The sequence below is a fragment of the Diabrotica undecimpunctata genome, chromosome 7, assembly GCF_040954645.1.
Source record: "Diabrotica undecimpunctata isolate CICGRU chromosome 7, icDiaUnde3, whole genome shotgun sequence".
NCBI lineage: Eukaryota > Metazoa > Arthropoda > Insecta > Coleoptera > Chrysomelidae > Diabrotica > Diabrotica undecimpunctata.
Window position 1 is genome coordinate 74,831,972 of NC_092809.1, and position 24,289 is coordinate 74,856,260.

At 32.6% G+C, this 24,289-nt stretch overlaps 2 protein-coding genes across 3 annotated transcripts in view; one reads left to right on the forward strand and one right to left on the reverse strand.

The window, feature by feature from the left end:
• The first annotated feature begins 3,894 nt into the window (after positions 1–3,894).
• The window catches only part of LOC140445502 (uncharacterized), a 500,280-nt gene continuing 479,885 nt past the window's right edge, over positions 3,895–24,289 (forward strand). For both annotated transcript variants that reach the window (XM_072537554.1, XM_072537555.1), the window contains exon 1: positions 3,895–4,075. The gene's annotated coding sequence lies outside the window, so the exon portion shown is untranslated. The remainder of the gene's footprint in view (positions 4,076–24,289) is intronic.
• LOC140446462 (uncharacterized) lies at positions 23,435–23,755 on the reverse strand. The gene has a single exon (XM_072539015.1). It carries the CDS (start codon positions 23,753–23,755, stop codon positions 23,435–23,437), a length of 321 nt encoding a protein of 106 aa, XP_072395116.1.

Sequence of the window (24,289 nt, forward strand, 5' to 3'; positions counted from 1 at the left end):
CTTTCTTTTCGTTTATTCCAGTTAGTGTGTCTTCACTTAATTTGGTATTTTGGTCGATGTAATTGATTTCGTCTTCTCCTCGTAACCTTGCCTATCATATATTTTTGATGCTAATTATCAGTAATAAATCAAAGAAAAAATTGTATACTTTGTCTACATGTTAAATTCAATGACATGTATATTTACTAACACTACCCTTTGTTTAACCAAAATATTGAAAATATTCCACTTGCAAGGTAAATTTCATATAGACATGTTAAAACTGTGCGTACGTCAATGGCTTTACACATATTGAGGTATAGGACAAAGAACAGCCCCATTATTCTAGGTCTACCGTGTCAGAAACTGTGATAAAACAAAGTTGGCGGAAACCGGTGATACGGCGAGCGAGCAACACAATCGAGTAGGTTGATTGTCGCACGAGAGAGAGGCTCACCTATTCCACGACCTACCATGAGAAAATGATAGGGATGTTACGGTATTCACCATTGAACGTTATTTTGTAACTACTATTTGATGTATGTTTTGCAATAAATTTATTCATTCGGATGAAAAGAAAATTTTAAATCTAAAACAATAGGTTTTGAATTTGATTTACTGCATAGCTGCATACTCATGAAACATTTTTCAGTCTTATACTTTGAAACTTGTACTAAAGGATCTATGTATTCGGTATGTGAACAGTGTTCTGTAAACTATTTCTTTTGTAATACGACTGGACCGTTACATCAATTAATTATGTATTTTGATCATTGAATCGAAATAAAAATAAAATAATTCGATTCTGTACTTTTGTGCCAAAAATACAACCGACACAAAAAAACTGATGATGAGGATTTAGCATTAATACCGATCTTGAAATTAAAGAAGTGATGGGAGGACCTGACATACATAACTATGAACGAAATTGAACGAGCAATAAGATTAGTAAAGACGAGAAAAGTGATGGGGCCAGATAAAATACTGAGTCAAACAAAAAAAAGCTCGTCAAACGAAAAGATCATAATCATCATCAGTGGCATTGCAGCTCGTTATGAGCCAAAGCCTTCTTCAGAACAATCTTCCATTCGCCCCTGCCTCTGGCAACTCTTCTCCATGCTTTAACTCCGATGGATTTTAGATCATCCTCTATGTTATCTTGATACCTAAGTTTTGGTCTTCCTCTGGCTCGTCTTCCCACTGGTCCTCTTCGGTCGAAAATGTTTCTGATCGTTGCATCTTCATCTCGCCTAATTACATGTCCTACCCATCGAAGGCGTGCTAATTTAATACATTTCACAACGTCAGGTTCCCCAAAACTTCTATATAACTCAAAGTTGTAGCGCCTACGCCACAAACCCTGTTCTTGGATTCCTCCATATATTTTCCTTAGAATTTTTCTCTCGAAACGTTTAAGCAATTCTTGGCCGTCTGTGTAAGTGACCAAGTTTCAGACCCGTATGTTAACACTGGCTTTATTAGTGTTTTATATAAGGTAACTTTAATTTTTCTGGGTAGTTTTGGGGCTATATGTTTCCTCAAGCCATAATAGCACTTATTGGCAAGCACTATTCTTCTTTTAATTTCTTCGCTGACATTGTTGTCTTTGGTCAGCAGCAAGCCCAGGTAGACGAAGGTGTCCACACCTTTCAGTTCCAGATCATCAATTAATAGTCTAGGTATCTGGTTGCCTGATCTAGTACAATATATATACTTGGTTTTCTGTGCGTTTATTTTTATTCCCATTTTAAGTGCAGACGCCCTTAGTGATCGAAATGCTTCGATCAGAGATTCTATGGACCTAGCAATAATGTCTATGTCATCTGCGTATCCTACCACTTGTACAGATTTATTAAAGATGGTGCCATTCGTATTAATATGGCACTCTCGAATTACTTTTTCTAGTGCAAGGTTAAATAAGAGACACGACAGTCCATCTCCCTGTCTCAGTCCATTTTTACAATGGAAGGGTCTGGAAAAGTCGTTTTGGATTCTGATTACACTCTCTACGCCTGTGAGTGTAAGTTCCATTAGTTGAACAAGATGAAGCGGCATTTGAAATTCCACCATAGCCTGTAGAAGTTTTTGTCTGTTGACCGAGTCGTATGCGGCTTTGAAATCCACGAATATGTGGTGGGTGTCAACTCCGAACTCAAGCGTTTTCTCAAGAATCTGCCTGACTGTGAAGATTTGATCCGTTGTTGATTTATTGGGTCGGAAACCGCACTGGTAGTTCCCAACTATTTGTTCAGCATAGGGGATCAATCTTCTGTACAATATTGGAGAATACTTTATATGCCACGTTAAGTAGGGTGATGCCCCTATAATTATCACACACCATCATATCTCCGTTTTTGTCAAGAGGGTGCATTACACCTAATTTCCAGTCCGCGGGCGTTTCCTTCCGTTACCAGATTTTGGTTACTAATTTATACTGCATAGGTAGCATCATATTTCAAATGACTTTAATCGTTTTATGGCATCTTCTGTAAGACTCCAGTTTTCTTCTCCGTAGATACATACACTAAAGACGTAAGATCTACGAATTATTATGCATATATTGATACATAAAGCCAAGTTGCATAGAATCTTGCTAAGACCGTCAAAAGAACTTCTGGCTTTTGCAATACGAGTTTTTATTTTATAGCCACGTATCCCTAGTAACCCAGGTATCCCAGGTATCCTTAATATGCCTAAATAGCATACTTTCTCCATTATCTCTAACTTGCTATTTAGTTTAAACGACGGAATATGGCTCTCGCACTCAAACAGATGTTTGAGACAGCAGTGATCACTTAAAAACTAACCAGACAAAATAATGAAAAAAAAAAAATAAAATAAAATATCCCTTAACAAAAACTTATCGATAAAGCTCCATCTGTTCCTTGATAAAGAAGCTCCTTTAAAATCAAAGGCGTACTGCTGCACATTCCAGAGACCAAAAACGGGATCTAAGGGTTAAATTAGCATATTTTGGCAAACAAAATATACTACTTAGGGTGTGATAAGGTATCTGAGGGAGAATTGAATAGTGAATTATGAGTGCTAGTAGTGAGTCTTATTACTAACTCTATTATTCTAGTTTTATTCAGTTGAGCGAAAAGAAACCTACGTTGGGGACAGTACAGAGCCAAATACGATAATGACTTTCAAGTAGGAAACGAAATGATTTTCAAAGTGGAAATCGAAATGTCAAATAAACTTAGTTTAAAGTCAAATTTATGGCTTACTGCCAATAAAAATAGCGTATGATTACTATATTTACCAATTCTGGCGAACAAAACAGAAACACCCACTTTAACAAAAACGTCAGCGACTAAATTGAGAACGATACAGCCGAAAATGGAACGATTCATGCTAAAAATAACTCGAGAAAAAGTTACAAAAGAGGATATATAAAAAATAATTAAGGTAACTGCCATCCTTAAAAGGAAAGCCAGACTTATATGAGGTGAGCAGAACACACAGTGAAAATGACAGATCATTGACAGACGAAGAGGCTTTTGGAATAAAGACCGCGTGAGAACACACGATTCGTGGAAAGTTAGCAAAAATGAATTATAATTAGATAAAAGCGACGCATAATAGATGGGGTTGAAAACAAGAAGAGGAAGCCTATGTTCAGCTGTGAACGTTAGGTGCCAGATGATTATGAATTACAATTGTACCCCCATAAACAGCAACATCCATGTATCTGGTAACAAATAATTGTAATAATAACAATAATTCGATAAACAGTTTAAAATTATTTATTATCGCGATAAAAAAAAGTCTAAAGAGTATCATAAAATATCGCTCCTGCAGAACGTTACCCACATTTTTATGATTACGACGGCGACTTACATGCCCCTTCCATCGCTACAAAAAGTACGAAACGAATTCGATCAGTTTGAAAACAAAGGTGGCCGTGTAAAAACGAATAATGCGCGCGAACCTATACGTATAACCGCGGTAGCCAATACAAACTGTCAAGTGTCACGTGGAGTGCTAGGTGCTTTCTGTTTTGTTGTTGTAAGTGTTTCTGTTTGTAAATAGTGCGGGTTTTTGTGATTGGATTTTGTTTAGAGATAAATGGAGCTGCCTCTAGTATCCAAAGGTAATTAACGATTTTGTTATTCTCTTTTCATGAACAAAAAATCTTTGAATTAAAAATTTTAAGTAATTTAAAAATGGGTTTATAGATTTGTAAATTAAATTAATAACAAAATAAAATGAATACCTAGTTATTTAAATTATAACATAAGAAAAATATGGAATATTAACTTTATTTTTTATTTTATTCAATATTTTTCTGAATTGTATTATTATATTTATTCTTTTCTATTAATCTCCGTCAATATTTCTTAATAATATACCTACCTATTCAGCGATATTATTAATTTGTTCGTTTCAAACTATTCTGATGGTATAAATCCAACATAATTATGTAAATCACCAATTTTACATGCTTCTATACTATTAAAAAAAAGTTAAACATATTCGAATTACATCTAGGGAATCTTTTTAAACTACACTTTTAACTCCCATTCTATTTTATCAGTACAGAAAGAACCCAACTCTTCAAACTTTGCGGAAAAATTAAAAAATTGAATATTTTAAAAAATATATAATAAAAATAAAACCGCATATTATTCTAAGAATCTAACATTATTCTATAGTGCTACGTTGAAAAGTAAAAGGACCAGAGCCTCTCCGTGCTACAACCCACTGTGTTTCAATGGCTCAAAAAGCAGATGATCACCAATATCATATACATAAGTTATCGCCCTAAACCAATATCAACTGAAGATACCATAAAAAAGATTTGTCTAAAAAGTAAGCTAATGTTAAAATTCATCATCATCATCATTCTTCGTGGGTCCTAGCCTCCTTAAAAAATTTTCTCCAGTCGTCCCTATCCATCGCCTTCCTCCGCCAAGCACGTATTCCCATATTTCTCATGTCTTCGTCGATGTTATCAAGGAACCTTGTTCTGGGTCCTCCTATTCTTCTCAGACCAATGGGCCTATCAAGGAGCGTTTTTATAGCTGAGTAATTTTATTCCATCCGCATTACATGCCCTACCCACCACAGACGTCCTATCCTAATATGTTTTACTATAACAGATTCCTGGTATGTTCTATAAAGTTGTATCCTCTTTTTCACACTTCATTGTTATTCACTGCTCCATGCTCCTTAATACTTTTACTTTTTTCGAAACATCCTAACCTGCTTTCATTATTTTTTATTAAAGCAGTTTTTGCGTGCTTATTTTGATATACTTCTTTTTGTTGGTGTTTATTATTAAACCCATTTTTGAAGATGATTCTTTTAATGCTACATACGCATAGCCCGTAGACCGTTATTTGTTTTAAAAGGTCAGATAGTTCTCGCTGAATTCGTACTCTACATTCAAATTTCAAGGGTTAGTTTTGTTAAATTTACCAAATGATTTGGTATTACTAGCTCTTTCATTACTTTGAACATACAGTCATATTTTGACAGAGTCATGGGCGGCTTGGTAGTCTATAAATATGTGATGAGTATAAATGCCATATTCCAGTGTTTTTTCTAAAATTTGTTTTAGGGTTACAATCTGATGAATTGTCGATTTACCACCACTGAAACCAGTCTGGTATTTTCCTACTATCCGTTCTACATATGGTGCCATACGGTGAGATTGTACTGTGGAAAATATTTTATACGCTGCATTTAAAAGCGTAATTCCTGTGTGGTTGAGCATTCATATATATCTCCTTTTTTGTGTTTGATGCAAAATATTCATCCAGTATCCAATATTCCAATCATTGGGGAGGGATATCTGTGTCCATTTTTGTCTTATAATCTGCTGTTATAATATTATGCTAATATTCTCATTGGTAAAAAAATTAATTGAGAAACTTTAATATATCACTGGATAAATTGTAGGTGTTGATGTCAATAGAACTTTTTGCCACTAAAAAATTAGAAACAATATGACATTACACATTATTTTACCTCACTTTTAAAATCACCACACATAAGTCGGCAGATTTCTGCAATAGATCTGAAAAGTTCAAAAACGTGGCAACTATGCTAGTGTTGTCTTATATGTGCAATTTAATTTTTATCTTCTTAAAATTCAGCGTATGCAATTCTTTTTTGTTGAGTCATCCTCAACCGATTACGTATGATGGGAAATATATAAAAATATCTTCGTGTGGCATATTATGTTATGATTGTGATTGTCCTTTATTGTAACTTAATTATAATTGTTAAATCTATTATAAAATTCAAACGAAATCATTCTTAAGAAATTGCTGCATTGAATTTTGTGATGTTTGCCCTTGAATGCACCTTCTTTTATGATAAACAATGAATAAACAATTAAGACACTTATATTATAAAGATTAAAGTATGAGTGATTTATAATATTTTGTCTATGCAAACAATTTATTCTATTGTCATAAGTATTTTGTACTATAAAATTCCAGGTTGCAAATTTGAACTTGAAAAATATTTAGAATTTGTAAATTTTTTAATAATTTTACAATAATTATAAGTCCTATTCATGTGAGAGTATTCTAAATGTTCGTTTGATAAAATATCTAGAAAAACACAAAATACTTCACTGTAATCAATATGGCTTTAGAAAAAAGTGTAGCACCACACTAGCTATAAAGAAAATTGTGAGAGATATTATATTTTAGTTGATGGCTTGAAGGAAGGTCATTTTGTGTCTTTGACATTGTGTGACTTATCCAAAGCTTTTGACTGTATTTCGCATGAATTACTGTTGGAGAAAATGCATAAATACGGTATTAGTGGAAACACTCTTAATCTATTTAGATCATACTTAACAAATAGAATACAGGCAGTTTTTCTTAATAACAGCTATTCTGAGTTTAACGCTGTGGAATATGGGTTCCTCAAGGTTCGATATTAGGACCCACTTATTTATCTGAACGATTTATTTCACTATACTTTTCCTATAATATGTTTTTACTTCGCAGATGATACAACTTTCATTAATACTGATATTAATCAGCATAATTTAACAATTAAAACAGATAGTGATACCCAGAAAGCAAAAAACTGGTTTGTACATAATGGGCTGAAGCTAAATGAAGAGAAAAATCAGAATTTGATTTTTAGTTCCGATTGGAAGTATATCTTAAGAAATAGTGTTACACTATTAGGAATCTTTCCAGATGATAATTTCTATTGGAGTGCTCATACAGATTACTTAAGTTCTAGACTTGCTACAAGTATATTTTTAATATGCAACTTATTTTATATGATTCCTAAAAGTACCCTTAGAATGTGCTACTTTGCACTACTCCATAGCCATTTACATTACGAAATAACTATTTGGGGTAATTCTTCTAATGCAGATCGAATTTTTAAATTACAAAAAAGAGTAGTGAGGATACTTGCAAGAGCAGAGTATAGGGGACACTGTAAAACTTTATTTCTGGATTTAGGTATTATGCCACTACCTTCACTATATATTTATATATGATATACTGATTGAAATTCATGCCAACAAAGGTAAGTTTAACATAAACTCCAACTTCCATGATCACGATACAAGATCTAGAGATGATATTAGAGCACAACGTTTTAGGTTGACAAAGAGCATAAAAAATTCGACTGATGTTGATTTGTATAACTTTTTGCCAGATGAAGTAAAAAGTCTTCACTTTAAGCTTAAAATCAAATCACACTTTTTGAAACATTGTTTCCATTCAAAAACTGAGTACCTAAGTATAGCTTTTACACAATAGTACTAGTTTGGTCAGGGTATTTGCCTATTATGATGATATTTCAGGATTTTATATTTTTATTTAGTATGCTGTGGTTTTTTAAATTGTTAATATTGAATATCTGTTTGTAATGTTTAAATTCGCAAAAATTTTATATGTATGTATGTAAATTGTCACTATTCCTTTGACTTGTCAAAAACAAAACTATTTCGTATATTAACTAAATAAATTCTATTCCATTCTATTTTATTCTATGGGATGCCTTCTTTTTTATTTCTTTTTTCTTGCCATTACCACCTTTTAGTTTTAGTTTTCTACGTAATTACTTTATGGTGCATGTTGAAAATCCTCATCGAGACAGGAAAAATATTAGACGGTGTACTGTAAGTCCTAACTATGTATAAAAGTAAAAAACCTGCTTACCTTGCTAACACCACTATTTTTGAGCACTGCATCCGAAACGAGCTCTTTGCGAATGAAATCTCGGTTGTGTCGTTTTAGTCCCAATCTACTATTTCGTCGAGTTTCTTATGTCTTATAACTTATGGATTGTTTCGCTTATTATCCTCCCATTTATTTAATTGTGTAGGCCGTTATGCTAACTTCACTGGGTGATTTATTGTCTTTTATGGACTGCTTAGTCTTTTGTTGCTCTGGGAATTGACTATAATCAAATCCACCTCTATTTTAGGTTCAATATCTAGCTGGCTATAATCGGGATTGTGATCCAAGGATCCATAAATATTATGTAACAGTTTGTAGCAGTACTGTATTACGATATGAAGCTGTTGCAAGATATTAAGATATGATGGATCGTTTGCGCACCGCAGTCACAATCTGGGAAAGAAGCTCTGCCTCATTTAAACAGCAAATGTGCATAGCATCCATGTCTCGTCCTAATTCTGTTCAGTCTAGTCCAGGCTTTTGAAGACCGAGAGAAAACTTAGAGGCTTGCTCATTCGTACTATTGAAAGGTTGGGTTGTAGGAGGGCCTGTTAGTCCCATTCTTTTTTCCACTATTCATCAAGAGTATTTTATTCGGGCCTTAGCGCTGACAAATGGTAGAAGTCTGAAGCGCAATCTACTTTGGTCAATCCCTATACTTAGAGCTTGGTTGGGAAGTTTCAGGTTGTTTTGTAGTTTTTGATACTTCCTGCCGAGGGTAGTTTCTCTACGCAGGTGTAGTGGTGGGATATTACTCAATATATGTAGCCAGTACGTAGGAGTTCATTTTATAGTTCATTAGAGGATTCTTCATGTTTTGTTTAGTTCTATTGTGAGAGCTATCTATTAAACCACATTGGAGAACAATATTCTGCTACCGAGTAAACGAGTCCTAAAGCTAAGCTGCGCAGTACATGTGCATTAAATCCTAGTACTGCATAACTTTTGGATGATGTTGTTCCGGTTACGGATTTTACGCAAACAGATACCGTATTCATCTTTTTTGTAATTAAAAAATTTTGTTTAGAAGCTTGTAGATTACTCCCTGTCTCTACAACTGCTCCTGCTTGGTCTAGTCTATAGTTTATTTTATCATTACTTTCCTCAGAAGATGTATATTTTACTTCCAGGTATTTAAAAGTTTATATTCCTTTTTGTTAGGGGTACTCCCATGTGAATATCATTTGCTTTATTGCCTGGATCATAGATATTAAGTTTTTAAAGTGTTTATAGTGACGCCTCATTTGGTATATTCTTTATTTCGTTTTCTAAGTATAAATTCAAAATCTACTTCATTCTCTGCGAGAATTACCTGGTCGTTCGCAAAGTTCATTGTAAATAGCGTCTGATCTCCAATGGAAATACCCACAATAGGATAGCACTTTTTGGCGGCCAAAGCTTTCTTTAGGTAAGTTTTGAACAAGTATTTGTCACAGTAAAGTCAATTCACGTCGCGATTTATATAAACTTACGTCACTTGTATTAAAAATTTTCATAACATCAAGCCAACGATGTAATATACTAAGGATGGAACATGTTGATACTTTTATATGTAGCTGATCAACGACGAAACTGACGTCAGATTATCAGCCACAATGTCCGACATGTATTTGACTGGTGATTAATATGAATATAGCTATCCCCGATATTTTAATGTTAAACAGTAAAATTATGTGTGTAATTATTGAGTTAATAATTAAATTTATTCTTTTTGGTAAATCAATAAATTCATTAAATTCTTTAAATATTTTGCATCCAGTCACATCAGTGGCGTGCGAGGAGCAACTCATCATCATCTTTGTCTCTACAATCCTCTGTGGATCCTGGCCTGCTCTAAGATTCGTCGCCATTTTGTGCGGTTTCTGGCAACGTGCTGCAATTTTCTGATCTCTAGGATCCCTAAGTCGGTCTCAACTCATTCTAACCGCCTAATTCACGGTCCGGTCGACCCCTGCTTCTTCTTCCTATAGGTGTTCCTGTTCCTATGATTTTTAGCAATCATATTGTCAAGAAATTCGTATTATGTGTCCAGTCTATATAAGTCGCTGTGTTTTAATGGACGTTACGACATCTGATTCATTAAAGAGTTGTTATAATTCGAAATTATATCTTTTGCTCCACTGCCCTTGATCGTTTAGAGCTTCAAATGTTTTGCGGAGTACATTACGCTCAAATATTCCCAAAAGTCTTTCATCCTTCTGCGTTAGAGTTCATGTTTCCGCCCCATATGTGAGGATCGGCCTCTGCAGTATTTTGTATATAATAATATTAGTTTTTTTTCCTTTGAATATGTCTTGAGTAGAATTGTTTTTGGAGTCTATAGAATGCTCTATTTGTAAGGTTTATTAATCTTTTAATTTATTCGCTTGTTTGTTGATAGTAGTCACTAGCGAGCCAAAGTATTTCAAGCTGTCATCACGTTCAAAGATATGACTTCCAAAGACTGTTTCACGTTCTTCATTTGCTATAGGATCCTTAGTAACCAATTCCAATTCTAGAAAATATCAATCAATGTCAATTTCATCAGCGTATTCCAAGATTTGTATAGATCTATTGTAAATATTACCGCCGTCTCTAATTCGTGTATCTAGGACTGCCTTTTCCAAGGCAATGTTAAATAGAAGGCAGCCAGGGTATCCCCTTGTCTGTGTCCATCCTTTTTATCTCAAAGGATCGAGACTTTTTCTCCCTGTATCCTAACGCTGACTTTGAACGGCTTTTATGTTAGACATCGTCAATTTTGTTAATTGGATAATTTTTTCTGGTAAACCAAATTCACACATTGATTGGTATAGTACTGTTCTCTTGGCACTGTCGTATGTGACCTTAAAGTCGACGAATAGGTGATGGGTTTAAATATTAAATTCTAATGTTTTCTCGAGGATCTGTCTTATTGAATGAATCTGGTCAATTGTTGATGTTTCTGGAGTAAATCCAGCCTGGTGTTTTCCAGCTATGCCAACTGTGTAAACCTATAGCCTTTCCTAGAGAATATTTGCTAGTTTTTTGTAAGTAGTTGTTAACAGGGTTATACTTCTGCATTTGCCAAACTGGAGCTGATCACCTTTTGTATGTAACGGGCATATCACGCCTTGAGACCATTCACAGGGCATGGTCTTATTTTGCCAGACAAGAAGTAAAAGTATATGCAGTGCTTGTAGCAGGGCGTTGCCACCATTCTTGTAGAGCACCATTCTTCTTCTTCTTCTCGTAGCACTACAACCCGGGTGAGTTTTGGCTGACTGCACAACTTGCTTCCATCTTCCTTCCAGCACCATTCCTAGTGCTTTTTAATTTTTAAGCTTTTTAATGGCTTGGACATTCAGTGGTATGTGGTCTTTTGTTTGAGTCGAATAGATTAAAATCATTTCGATCTGCTTCTTCGATATAATGGCCATTAAATTTTGCGTTGAAATATTCAACCCATCGGTTAAGGTTGAGACCGCATCACTTCATCACTTAGGATATTTCCTTCTCCATTTCCTCCTGCTTCCAGGCTCTCTATTTACTCATACATTTGTCTCCTATACTCTCTTCCCAAGGTTTCAATGCGTAGCTTATTAACATTAATTCTGTCGGAATACGCAACTACGTACCTGTAAATATATATATTTCACGTTATATAACACATCATTTTATTTTTTTTTTCAAATTTAAATAACAATGAAAATAAATAATTATTGTACTATATACTATGTACCAAAAGAATTATTTTCGTACAACACTGACATTCCGGAAAAAAGAGTTGGCCATTATTATCACCTCCTTTGGGCGCAATTATTTATTCATACGTTCCATCCTTAGTATATTACATCGTTGCATCAACTTTGGAGTTAAAATTTTCCTAAAGGCCGTATGACACTATACATTTTCTTGTATCATTTCTTTTATCGTTTCTGATATAGAAAGTTATTTATGTTTTCTTGTATCGTTTCTTGCACGTACATTTGTGCTCTGTATGACACTATGCAAGTTCTTTTACCGGAAATTGTATGTGATTCGGCACATGTTTGGTCGAAATTTTGACACATACAATTATATAAAAATAGAACTACAGTATCTTACAACCCCAAGCCAGATGCTACTGATTATTTTTTAAAATATTGTGGTTCAAAAATGAAAGAAATAAAATGTCCCCATATTAAAACTAAATTGGAAACCACAATTTTTGAAGATATTCAACAGGATGTAATGAAAGACAGAAAATAATAAATAATTTGGTTGTAATAATTTATTTGTTTTTTTTTTACAAATTATGTGTTTGAATGGCATGCTCCTGAAATTCTACTCTCTTATTTGGAGATATAAAATAATCTTTAAACTCATGACGAATTTTTAAAGCGGTTATGTATTGTTTTTAGTGATCCAATCCCTATGATTTATTTTTTTTTTAAATTTGGCTACTGCTGTTCTAATCTTGGTTATTGTTGGGGGGCACTTTTCTCTGATGTCTGCTTGGTCTAATTGTATATCAAAGTTCTCCTCCAGCCGCCATTATGACAGAAGTTTTACGTTTTTGCGCACAAAATGGCGCATTTCTTGTACAAGAAACTGCAGCGGACACAAATTCTTGTATCGTTTCTGATATAAGAACTTATACGCTTGTATGACACTATCCATTTTTTTGTTATATCAGAAACGATATAAGAAATGATACAAGAAACTGCGTAGTGTCATACGGCCTTAACACAGCTAAAAATACGACACTCATACGGTGCTGCTTGATCTTTCATAGGCGTCAACATGGTATTATAATGGGAAAAATAGAAACGTGATTACATTAAGAATTTTAGAATTATATTGATTAAATATAGAAAAACATTTCTTATTATTAGTATAAATTTTAATTAAATAGATTAAACAATTATACTATGTCAATAATATGGGTATAAATAAAACTCAAATGACATTTCAGTGTTTGCCAGAATGCCGACTGCGTGGATGATAATTTACAATCTGATAGTAAGAATTCTGTTTATATGTTTGTTTTCATTTGTGAATCGATTTGATTCACAATATATAACTGTAATAAACTGTATTTATAAATATATATATATATATATATATATATATATATATATATATACATCAATAAATTAAATTCAGCTTAAAGCTATAAAACTAATTATTGTTGTGTATTGTGATTTTGTTTGAAAAATGCCAAAACAACTAAACTGTTAACTACCTATAACATTTTTAACAACAACATTTTTATGTGTTCTTCTATAATATTATGGATTAAACGTACCTATCCCGTTTTCTACATTATTGAAAAGCAAAAAAAGAAATTTTGAAAATTTGAAAAATTCTAAATGCAGCTTCTTTAGACCCTTGTTGATAGTAATTTTAATTTATGCCGTCATACCTTTACACCGTTTATATTTTTGGAGCTTACGCCTTGAATATTTCATGGCGATCCACAGTTTAGAAAGCGGCACTCTACCATAAGCTTTAGTTAGGTCAACAAATACCAAGTGAGTCTGCAGATTAGTAGCGTATTCCATTTTTTCCTCTATTAGATGTTCTAGAGAAATATGGTGATTATGATACTACTTCCATGATATTACAAAACATTTTTATTTCTACTGGTAAACATTTCCACAACTGTCGTAAATCGAATGATTCTTAATATCCTACTATAAATGCATTTATCTTTTAAAATATTGTCTTTGATACACTGCCGATGACTTCTTCGATATCTAACCAAAGTAAATCATAAATTAAATCAGCATGTGCACAGGATTTTGTAAAGAATATAATTCACTTGACATTATTTCTGATTGAGTTAAACATTTCAAAAAATTTTCGTGTATTCTCTATTTTTGCCGCATGTTTTAAATTCTGGTCACGGCCTTTTTTTAGGTCAATATGTCAATCAAAGATAATATAAAAAGAGAAATGGTGGAGAGTTGTGCAAAAGTAAAAATTGTAAAAAACATGTTTTTTAAAACGTTCCCAACAGTAGCCAACCAAGTAAGTTTAACTTTTAAAATAGAATTGAAACGTGGATAAAAAGTTATAATAGAAAAATGGCTCGAAGCATATTTGTTCGTAATTGTTTGGTTTATTTAATTATTTTCGACATTTATTCAGAGAATCCGTTAATGTATGGTAAGGATATATAGTGTTTGTTTGATTTAGTGATATTACTATTATAATTGCTAGGTATGGCTTGGGTTTTTACTGGATTGGCATCGGAATTAGATTGATTTGATTTGATCATAGGGCTTCTCTAAGTCAAAGAACACTAATTAAGTCAGTAAATGTCTGGCTGTTCTTTTCTGTATAATTTGTTGAAGTACAATTTATTATCACAAGATCTATCAGCATGGAATTCACTCTGATCTTCTATTTCCTTATTTCCGTTCTCTCTATTCGGATTGCCGAATATAGCCCTCTCCTAATTCTCGCCATTTATCTCTGTTGTCTGTAAGACGTTTCCACATTGATCCTGTAGTTCTTTTAAGATCGTCGCTCCAGCGCATTTGCGGTCTTCCTCGTGGTCTTTTGGCTTCATATGGTTTTCGTTTCCTCATATTGTTTTCAATTCGTTTTTTTATGAATCGGCCGTATAACCTTCCTAATGAGCAAATAACGCTTATACCTCTGTAATTTTTACATTTCCTTGTATCTCCTTTTTGTGAAAATGGCTTATACACGTCAAGCTCTACGCCCACAATTCTATTATTATTGACGGTCCAAGTTAGAATAGAATAGAAATATGCTTTATTGACACTGAAAATTGTACAATTTTATGGACAAAGCTTACAAAAAGTCAAAAACATACCCATAACAATTAAAATTTACTAAAATTACGTCTTTCAGAGAGATAGGCTTTTGTCAATTTACGGAACTTAAGGAAAGAAGTTGTAGATTTAAGTTGCGAAGGGAGATGGTTGTATAATTTTTTTGCCGAATATGGTAAATATACCTTTACTAACTCAGTGGACGGGATCGGTAAATATACATCAAAGGTTGAATTTCTGATGGAGAAGTTATAATTAGGTCTTGCTGGAAAAACATGTAAGTGTTTACGAATTAAGCAAATAGTTTCTAAAATATATAAAGAGAGAAGAGTTAAAATAACGTAATTTTTAAAGTAGCTTCTGCAATGTGTTAATCTACTGAGGCCAACAAGATATCGTATTGCTCTTTTTTGTAATTTAAAAATAACATCAGATTGGAAAGCTTTACTAGAACCCCAAAAAGGAAGACCATATCGAAGAAGAGACTCGAACAAAGAAAAATATGTTATTTTGGAAGATGATAAATTGATTTCCTTCGAAACAGATCCTATTGCATAGCAGGCTGAGGCTAGCTTTTTACTTAACAAATCGATATGAAGGGACCATTTAAGGTTGCTCTCTATAAAATTACCAAAAAAATTTTACAGAATCAACGATACTGATCTGGCTGTTATTAAGAAGCAAGGGTTAAAGAGCTCCTCTATAGGATAATGCTACTGTCTGATCCACGATAAAAGAGAGTAAATTAGAGTCGAACCAGGTTTTTATTTAAGTAGATCAGAAGTAACAGTTACATGAAGAGTTGCAATATTAGAGTTCTTACAGGTAATGCTGGTATCATCAGCCAAAAGAAAAAATTCTCCATCGATTTTCAAGTTAGTGATGTCATTTATAAAGATAAGGAAAAGTAAATGACCCAATACTAAACCTTGTGGTACTTCCCATACAATGCTTTTGTGACTAGAGTCAGTATCATTTGCTCTAACTAGTTGTTTTCTATTCCTCCAGTAAGATTGGAACCAATTCAAAGAAATACCTCAAATTCCGTAGAAATTTATTTTTTTATCAAATTGTCGTGATTTACACAATCAAAAGCTTTGACATAGTCACAAAAACCAGTGGCAGTGTAAAGATTATTGTTTATTGTTTGATAGACCTCATGTAGTACAGAAAACATAGCATCACTAGTACATTTATTAGATAAAAAGCTGAACTGACTTTGTGACAAAATGTTATTCTCAACGAAAAAGGACATAAGTCAGACTTTTATAAGTCTCTCGATAATTTTGGATAGGACTGGTAGTAATGCAATAGGTCTATAATTGCAGACATTCGATTTTTCACCACACTTATGAAGAGGAATAACAATGTCTGTCTTTAGGCACTCTGGAAATATACCTTTTTTAAAGGAATCGTTAATTAGTAAGACCAGGACTTCCAAAACATTTTTTGGGAAAGTTAAGAGAATTTTTATCGATAGTCCATCCGTACTACACGAAGATTTGCTTTTGATACTACTGATCGTTTGGATAAGTTCAGATTTATCAACTGGTCTTATAAAGAATAAATTCGAAACCTTTTTTGAATTGGGGAAATATGAAATAGGATCTTATTGTGGCAAAACAGTTAATGTTATATTTTTACTCACATTAACGAAGTATTTATTTAACATTTACATTTTTAGAAGACACAATGATTGAGCTGTGTTAATTTTATTTTCAAATAACGATTATTATGGAAAAAGTTTCTTATAACATTTTTAGAGCTTTCCAGACGATTCTGGTAGTACAATATTGTAGTTGTTTTGATAATTTTTAGATAGGTTCCTCTGTATTTGGAGATATATCCAATGATAAAGACGTTGGTAGTAATTTTCTTGATGTACAGTAGTGAACGTATATTCTTGGCTGATATGCGGATACCCATGGTCCAGGGTTTGTGTTTTGACTTAATTGAATTTAAAGGAAATACCTTATTGAAAATACAGACAAGCTTATCTAAAAATTACTGAAAATATAGTCTTTGTCCACAGAAGGAGAGTGCCACTTAGAAGTCAAGCACAAAATTTTGGAATTTACGAATGTTCTGAGCGGAAGAAATCCTACGTAAATGTTGGGTTTTCGAGGATTGTTTATAAAGAGTGTTAAACTTGGTATATACTACTTCATGATCAGATAGTCCTGCATTAATAATTGTAGAGCGTTTATCAAGGGGTGAGAAATCTGAGACAATATAATCAATTATGGTAGATAGCAATTTTAGTAATTCTTGTAGGAGAATTATCGTAAATTGTGAAACCATACGATTCGAATATATTGATCAAAAATAATTGGGTAGCACAAGCAACAGCGTAATTAATATTCAAGTCACTGCATATATTCTTTCTGCTTTTATTGGGCAGGTCGTCTAAAAATTTTAACAGGTTCTGAAAAAATAGTTCCGTGGAAGAATCAGGTGACCGATAAATGCAAAAAATGTAAATTCTTGTTATAAACTACTGAAAACTCAAAAAAAAGGATTTGATCAACAGAAAGTCATATTTTGTTATAGGAGGGAAATCATTATTTGTAGAAAGAATTAGGTGCCACCATAAGCTGAACTTGAACGATCATACCTATCAATTGTGGTATATTTTTCTACAAAAAAGGCTCGTTGACTTCAAGCCAGTAACCGCAACTATCGGGGAAATCCTAATATCTTATAATAATTATCTTATAGAATGAATATTAATCAGAACCATGATAAAGTTGTCATCACTAAAATAATTTGAGATTTCTAGTCCCACAGAACACGTCGTATTATTAAAAAATTTCGTTTTGGAGAGGCAACGGAATAGTAGTTTCGGTTTTATTAAATAATTAAGTTTTATTAATTCAGTGGGGATGTTTCCATCAGGTATTGTGGCTTTCCCGTTTTTTATTTCCTTTAAGGTTCGTTTTATCTTATCCAAACTGATTGGTTGTACTTCGTCCTTGTTTATTGGTTCTACTATGAAATATCTGTAATTTATTTCGCGAAAATTGAAAAATAAAGTTTTGATATTTCATAAAAGTTAACATTGTATCAACACAAAAAAAAATAAGCCTATGGAAGTTCGTGGTTTTCTATATTCTCATTTAGTTGTGAAGAAACACCTAATTTAATTGAGAGCAAAAACAACTTTAACTATACCTCTAAAGACAACTGAAATGAGAACCAAAAGATTTATTATAGTCTACAAATTGAAGATAATTAAACAACTAGACAATAGAACAACTACAATGTTAAATACAGGAAGTATAAAATACAAAGACGAGATTTTTGAAGAACTTACCTTGACAGCATTTCAAATTTTAATAACTTTCAAACATAGTTAGATCGACAAAACCGAAAATATCTTGATCATAAATGGGTGATAGTTGCTACAGCAGTATTGCATAATTTAGCAATAGGTAGCAATGGCTTGGAGCCCCCTATGTTAACTACAGATAATTAGGCTTCACTTAATTTTGTAAATATTGTGTTCGCAGATATGATCATAGGAATATAAATATTATAACTACGGATGGAATATTTACTTACTTTAATAACTTGTAGTTATATTGTTCATAAAAAAGCATTTGCATTTAATATTCTCTGTACCATTTGTAAATAAATATTCTTTTTTTTTTCAAACGTCACAAAAGTATTCATTTTTGTGATGTGATTGACAATATAAAAATGTTAAATGTTGAATAAACTTTGAAAAAATTAAAGGCAAATATCGAGCATAATTTTAATAATCAAATCTTGCCCAAGTACTTTCGCTTTCTACAGCATCATCGGGTTCATCTGAAATAAGCCAAGAAACGTTTTTTTATTTAAATGAAGAAAAATTGATTAACTTCGATAAAAAACTCGAAGTTAATGGATGATAAAAGTTTTTTGTAATTAACGTTTTAGACTTACTTCGTCAAATTTGGGCTATCCAGCAAGCGCAGAATGTAATAAAACATGAATTTAAACATAAATTGTACATAACACTACACTAAAACAAGGACAAATAGTTTAAAATTATTTAAAAATTATTCTACGCTACATTCTTGTCGGGCAACAGGAGAGAGAATGGTATGTGACATGTGACATATGACAGCTTTGATGGGCATTCACAATCATGGATATGTGATCTGCACATATTAAAATTCTGTGTAAGTAACCTGGCATTGACCAAAGGTCCAACTAATACTACTATAGAAAATCAGCTTATGAAATCTGACATATAGAATATTTTAATTTAACTAGATTGCATAATCCAGATCTCACACTTACACCTGTCTGTAATAATAAGGTTGTTAGTTTGAGAGCAAATGAAGTGGACATAAAGTGTGAATGAAAGAAATAGACTAAACAATCTATTAGACAGTGGATGGTTGACTACGATAAAATGGTCTACCAAGCACTATCAATATTGTAAAAAAGAGAAGAAATCTGACTATGAAATAGAAATACTAAAAATTAAAACAAAATTGAAAGAAGTGTTTAAATGGGGTATAATTCAAGTAGTTCAGTTAAACCTCCGGTCAATGGGAGAACTATAAAACTAATATGTAAAAGCGTTACTAAAGACCAACTGACCAACAGTGGGAGATGTTGAAATATATAACTGTGGAACTGGTATATCTAAATTACACAGAGGTATGGAAAGTGTAATTAACGCCAACTATAGATCAATTGAACCTGAGGAAGCTAGTTTTGTAAATTGTTGAAGAATACAATAGTAATGTTGATCAAAGTATGAAATTAATAAATTCTTAATGGGTATACTCAGTGCAGGAAATCTAAACAGCCGAGCTGGGTTCACTACGAGGTGAAGCTGCAATAAAGTTTTTAAAAATAGGTTTAAACTTAGTACAATTTAAATTAATTTGAGTATTAAGACAATGAGAGTTTCCATTTAATAGAACGTTTATTCGAGCATTCAACATTATATCAAAATGTTAAATAGTTTATGGCTAAACCTGAGTGGTCCCAATTTTTATTGACGTTCATATCAAGGTAGGTAGATAGGTATGTTTTTACTCTTTCTATTGGTTGGCTATTCACACTGATTCTTTCAATTTGTTGTTCCTTCTTAGAGACCATCATACATTTTGTTTTCTTAATGTTTAGCGAAAGTTCATATCTCTGACTCACTTCTGTGATTCTCTTCTTTAACCCCTGGTGGGCTTTAAAACTGTCAGCAAATATCACCGTGTCATCCGCATATCTGATGTTATTGATACATTCTCCGTTAATTAGAATTCCGTCTTCAACATCCTCTACTGCTTCTTGAAAGATTTCCTCAGAGAATATGTTCAATAGCAAGGGTGATAGTATACATTCCTGTCGGACCCCGTGTTTGATTTTGATATCATCGGATTCTGACTACGAATAGACGATGTTTGATTTCAGATTACTCCGTTTAAATATTTGTCATTGAGTATTTTTGTTGGTCGTTGAGTAACGTCGATGTTAAATACCTTTATGAGTTCAGCATATTGCCAGGTCCAGGAGCTTTGCCATCTTTTAGTTGTGATATTGCTTTTTCCACTTCATCTGATGTAATTGGTGAGTGGTCATTACATATTTATGACGAAAGTTGTTCGGACCTATTATCATCAAAGACTTCTGGTATGTATTTGATCCATATGCGTATTTCTTGATTTTTATCTGTGATGATGTTTTCCTGTTGATCTTGCAGTTGGCTAGCTGTGTTGAATTTTTAAAGACCAGCTGCTTGTTTTACCTTTATATGCATATTAAATGTATCGTGCTTTTGTTCCAACAACTCTACACTTTTCATCCTGTTTTTTAACCAATTTTCTTTGACCTTGCGTATTTCGGTTCTTATTTTTCTCTGAATATTTTTGTACATTCTTTGATTTTCTTCTTTCTTCCATGAGTTGCAGTATATTGTCATTCATCTAACTTTTTCTCTTCTCTTTATTTTCTATTAGATGTTCTTCTTCAATCTTGTTAAAGGTTTCACATATATTTTGGAGTGATTTTACTGGATCATATGTTTGCTCCATGTTACTTAGCTTTTCTGAAAGAATCCGTGCAACTGTCTTCTTTGTTTCCTTATCTTTTAGTCTTCTCATATCACATTTTTTGTTACAATTTTTGGTGTAACTATTTTAAATCTCAACCTAAATTTACCAATAACAGAAATATGATCTGACGATACGTCAGCACCAGGGTAACTTTTGACTGATAGGCATCCATTGCGGAATCTCTTGTTCACCATTATGTAATCAATTTGATTCCTTATTATGTTTTTTGAAAGACCTAGTATACAAACGTCTTTGTGCTTGTTTGAAGAATGTATTTAGTATTGCAAATTCTTCTTCCCCTACAAATAGTTTTAATCTTTCTCCTATTTTATTTCTCTTCCCTACACCAATTAATTCACAGCTTTTCCCTTTACCAATTTTCGTATTTAAACGAAAAAAAAAAACGACCAAACGAAAGTTCGGTCAATGATAGTTTTGTGTTCGTAGATTAAAAGAGTCAATGGGATCTAACTCTGAAAAACGATTATTCTGAAGCTATAGCCTATTGGATTTAGGTGCGCTCCTAAAGAATTTGTTTATTTTTTAAAAAGTTGTGTTTTAACCAGCTTTTCGAATATTTTTTTACCATTTAATTTGAAAATTTGCCATTTCATTTAAAATTCTACGGATATATTGTAAATGTTTTTAAGCTTAAAAAGTGCTATTTATTACTAAATAATTTTGTTTACACAACATCTATAGGTTAATAGTATCGTCTTTACAAAGAAAATAAGACCAAGATTATTAAGATCTATTCAGTCAAATTATCTAGACCATCCTTAAAAATTGGCTCCTTTTAAAAAAATTTTTAAACAAATTAAATTTTGCAAAAACTGTTTAACCGATTTGGCTCATATTTTGCACACAATTCAAAAACGACAAGACCAAGTTCAGATACATTTAAACAAGTTTTAATAAAAAAAGTGATTACAATATTTAAAAAAAGCGATTTTGTTGTTCCTTTTGAAATAACTTTTTTATTTATAAACCGATTTTGATTTAGCATATCTCATTTTGTGTATCTTTTTTTTTCTAAGAAAGTTTTCTGTTGATGTCAAATCTCTAAATAGACAAGTTTTGAATTTATAATCAAAATAATGAGTTTGACGTTTTGATTCTTTATCTAAAAATTATTTCCACTAAAAAATTGATAAATTCCTAGATGAGCGTATTTTTGTAATATTATCTAATACTACACATTTTAACTGTCAAACCCGTCTATGCATTTGTATCAAGTAAAAACCTAACTTAAATCGTTAAATTAAGATATTTTTAATATTTTTTCTCAAATTTCTAAATATACCCACCAGATTTCAATAAATCCCATCATCGGCTACGCTTATTATCATCACACTGGTCACTTACCGCGTGTTAATAAACATATAATTAATTCATTGACCTTGGCAAAGTTCAGACACCTGTCTTATTATTTATTTATCATTTCTCCGGCGACTTTCACTGCGACCGTCAGCTCATCGCAAGATTTTGACCATATATTATATGCAAAAAATGTAATAAATGGCGCCATCACATTCTATTCCATATTTATCAATGTGAAAATAACTTTTACATAGAATTAATCACTTTCTATCTACTGACCCTTCTAGGATTCCGACCGGTGTTCGGGTTTGATGAGAACGATCTAAAAGAGGAAATGGAAAGTTCGAGGTTAGTTAACAGTGAAATTATTTATTTATTATTAATTTCCTATTTGAAAATTAAATAGTAATTGCGTTTTAATTTTGTTATTGATTTTATATTCGTGTTAATACTTAAATTGAAATCGGTCTAGGGCTTTAAGGGTAAAGAACAACGTGAAATTGGCTCACTAAGAAGAATAGTACGCATGCTAGCTACTTATAATTCCACGTATAGTCCTTTTAGGGGAAAAGTTACATTAAAACTTGTAAAATCAAAATTATTTGATAGTTGTTCAGTAATTAAAACAATTCTGATAGTCATATTTCTCACAGGAAATTTAGTATACAGGGTGTAAGTAAATAAGTGCGACAAACTTCTGGAAGTGATTCTACATGACATTTTGATGTTCCTATATCCGTAAATGCTCCGTTTTTAGCGCTAAGGAATAATTCTGACATTTGTCTGGTGGTGATAATAGAGATTTTGTATAATTCTTAAATCTTTGTCATCTATTCCTACTCGTTCAGGAATGTCCATTAATTAATCAGGTCTAACCTTGTCAAATGCTTTCTCAAAGTCTATAAATCACGTGTACATAGGATGATTGACATCTCTACACCTCTAAGTCAGTACTTGCATGCTGAATAGTGCCTCTTATAAATCAAACAAAAGTTAAGTAGCTAAATTTAATTCCAGATCCTCACGAGCTTAATGTGAAGATCACACCGTAAGTTATGTTCAACTTAAACGTGAGAGCAAATTGTATATTTTAGAATGTAAAACATGTCTAGTACACAAAGTTCCTTCAAATTCATATGCATGTGCACTGGTCATTGATGCATTTTCTCTTTCAGGGGTGACTGTTACTTATTCTTCGTCGCCACTTATTCCTGTCCATTATGTCTACTTCATTTAAACCTTGCTCTCTTAAGTCCTTCGCTACACAGTCCTTCCACCTTCTCCTCAATTTTTTTCCACCTCTTTTTCCCTCAACTTCTATAAGCTCTGTCCTTTTTTCCCACATAGTTCTCATTTCTACGTCTGACGTGATCAAACCGTTGCCGTCTATGTTGTTGACCTTTTTTGAGACTGTATTCAACCCAGCTCTTTCCCTAATCACGTTGTTTCTGATTTTCGCCTTTCTAGTCTTTCTTAACATCCAACGCAACATTTTGATATTGGGTACCTTCATCAAATATGGATGCAAAATAAGAATACAACGACCTCAAAACGATAATAAATAAAATTGCTTATGAAATATTGGGAACAGAGAACAACAACAAAAAACACCACAAACCATCATGAATGACAGAAAACGTAAAAGAAATGATACAAAAAAAAGCAAAATATATAAGAAATGGCTAACAAACAAAATATCTAGCAATAGAGTATACATATCACAGGAAAAACGGAGAAGTACTCAATCAAATAAAAGAAGCAAAAAACAATTTCTGGGAACAAAAATGTGTCCAAGTTGAAAATTTAATTGGTAGTTCTCAGATTGGAGAAAATTTAATTGGTGGAGAACTATAACTTATCTAAAGAAAAACACCCACACCAAGCAACTTAATTCCTATAGAAAAGGGGAAAAATCACTATACAAATTTTCTCCAAGAGTCCAGATTGGAATATATGGGAGAGGAATACAGTATGAAGAAACAAACAAATAGTAACATTAATACTACTAACAACGAGGTCCGTAATG

Coding starts and splice junctions, on each gene's coding strand:
- LOC140446462 (XM_072539015.1), bottom strand. CDS start 23,755: ATGTTGCGTTGGATGTTAAGAAAGACTAGAAAGGCGAAAATCAGAAAC.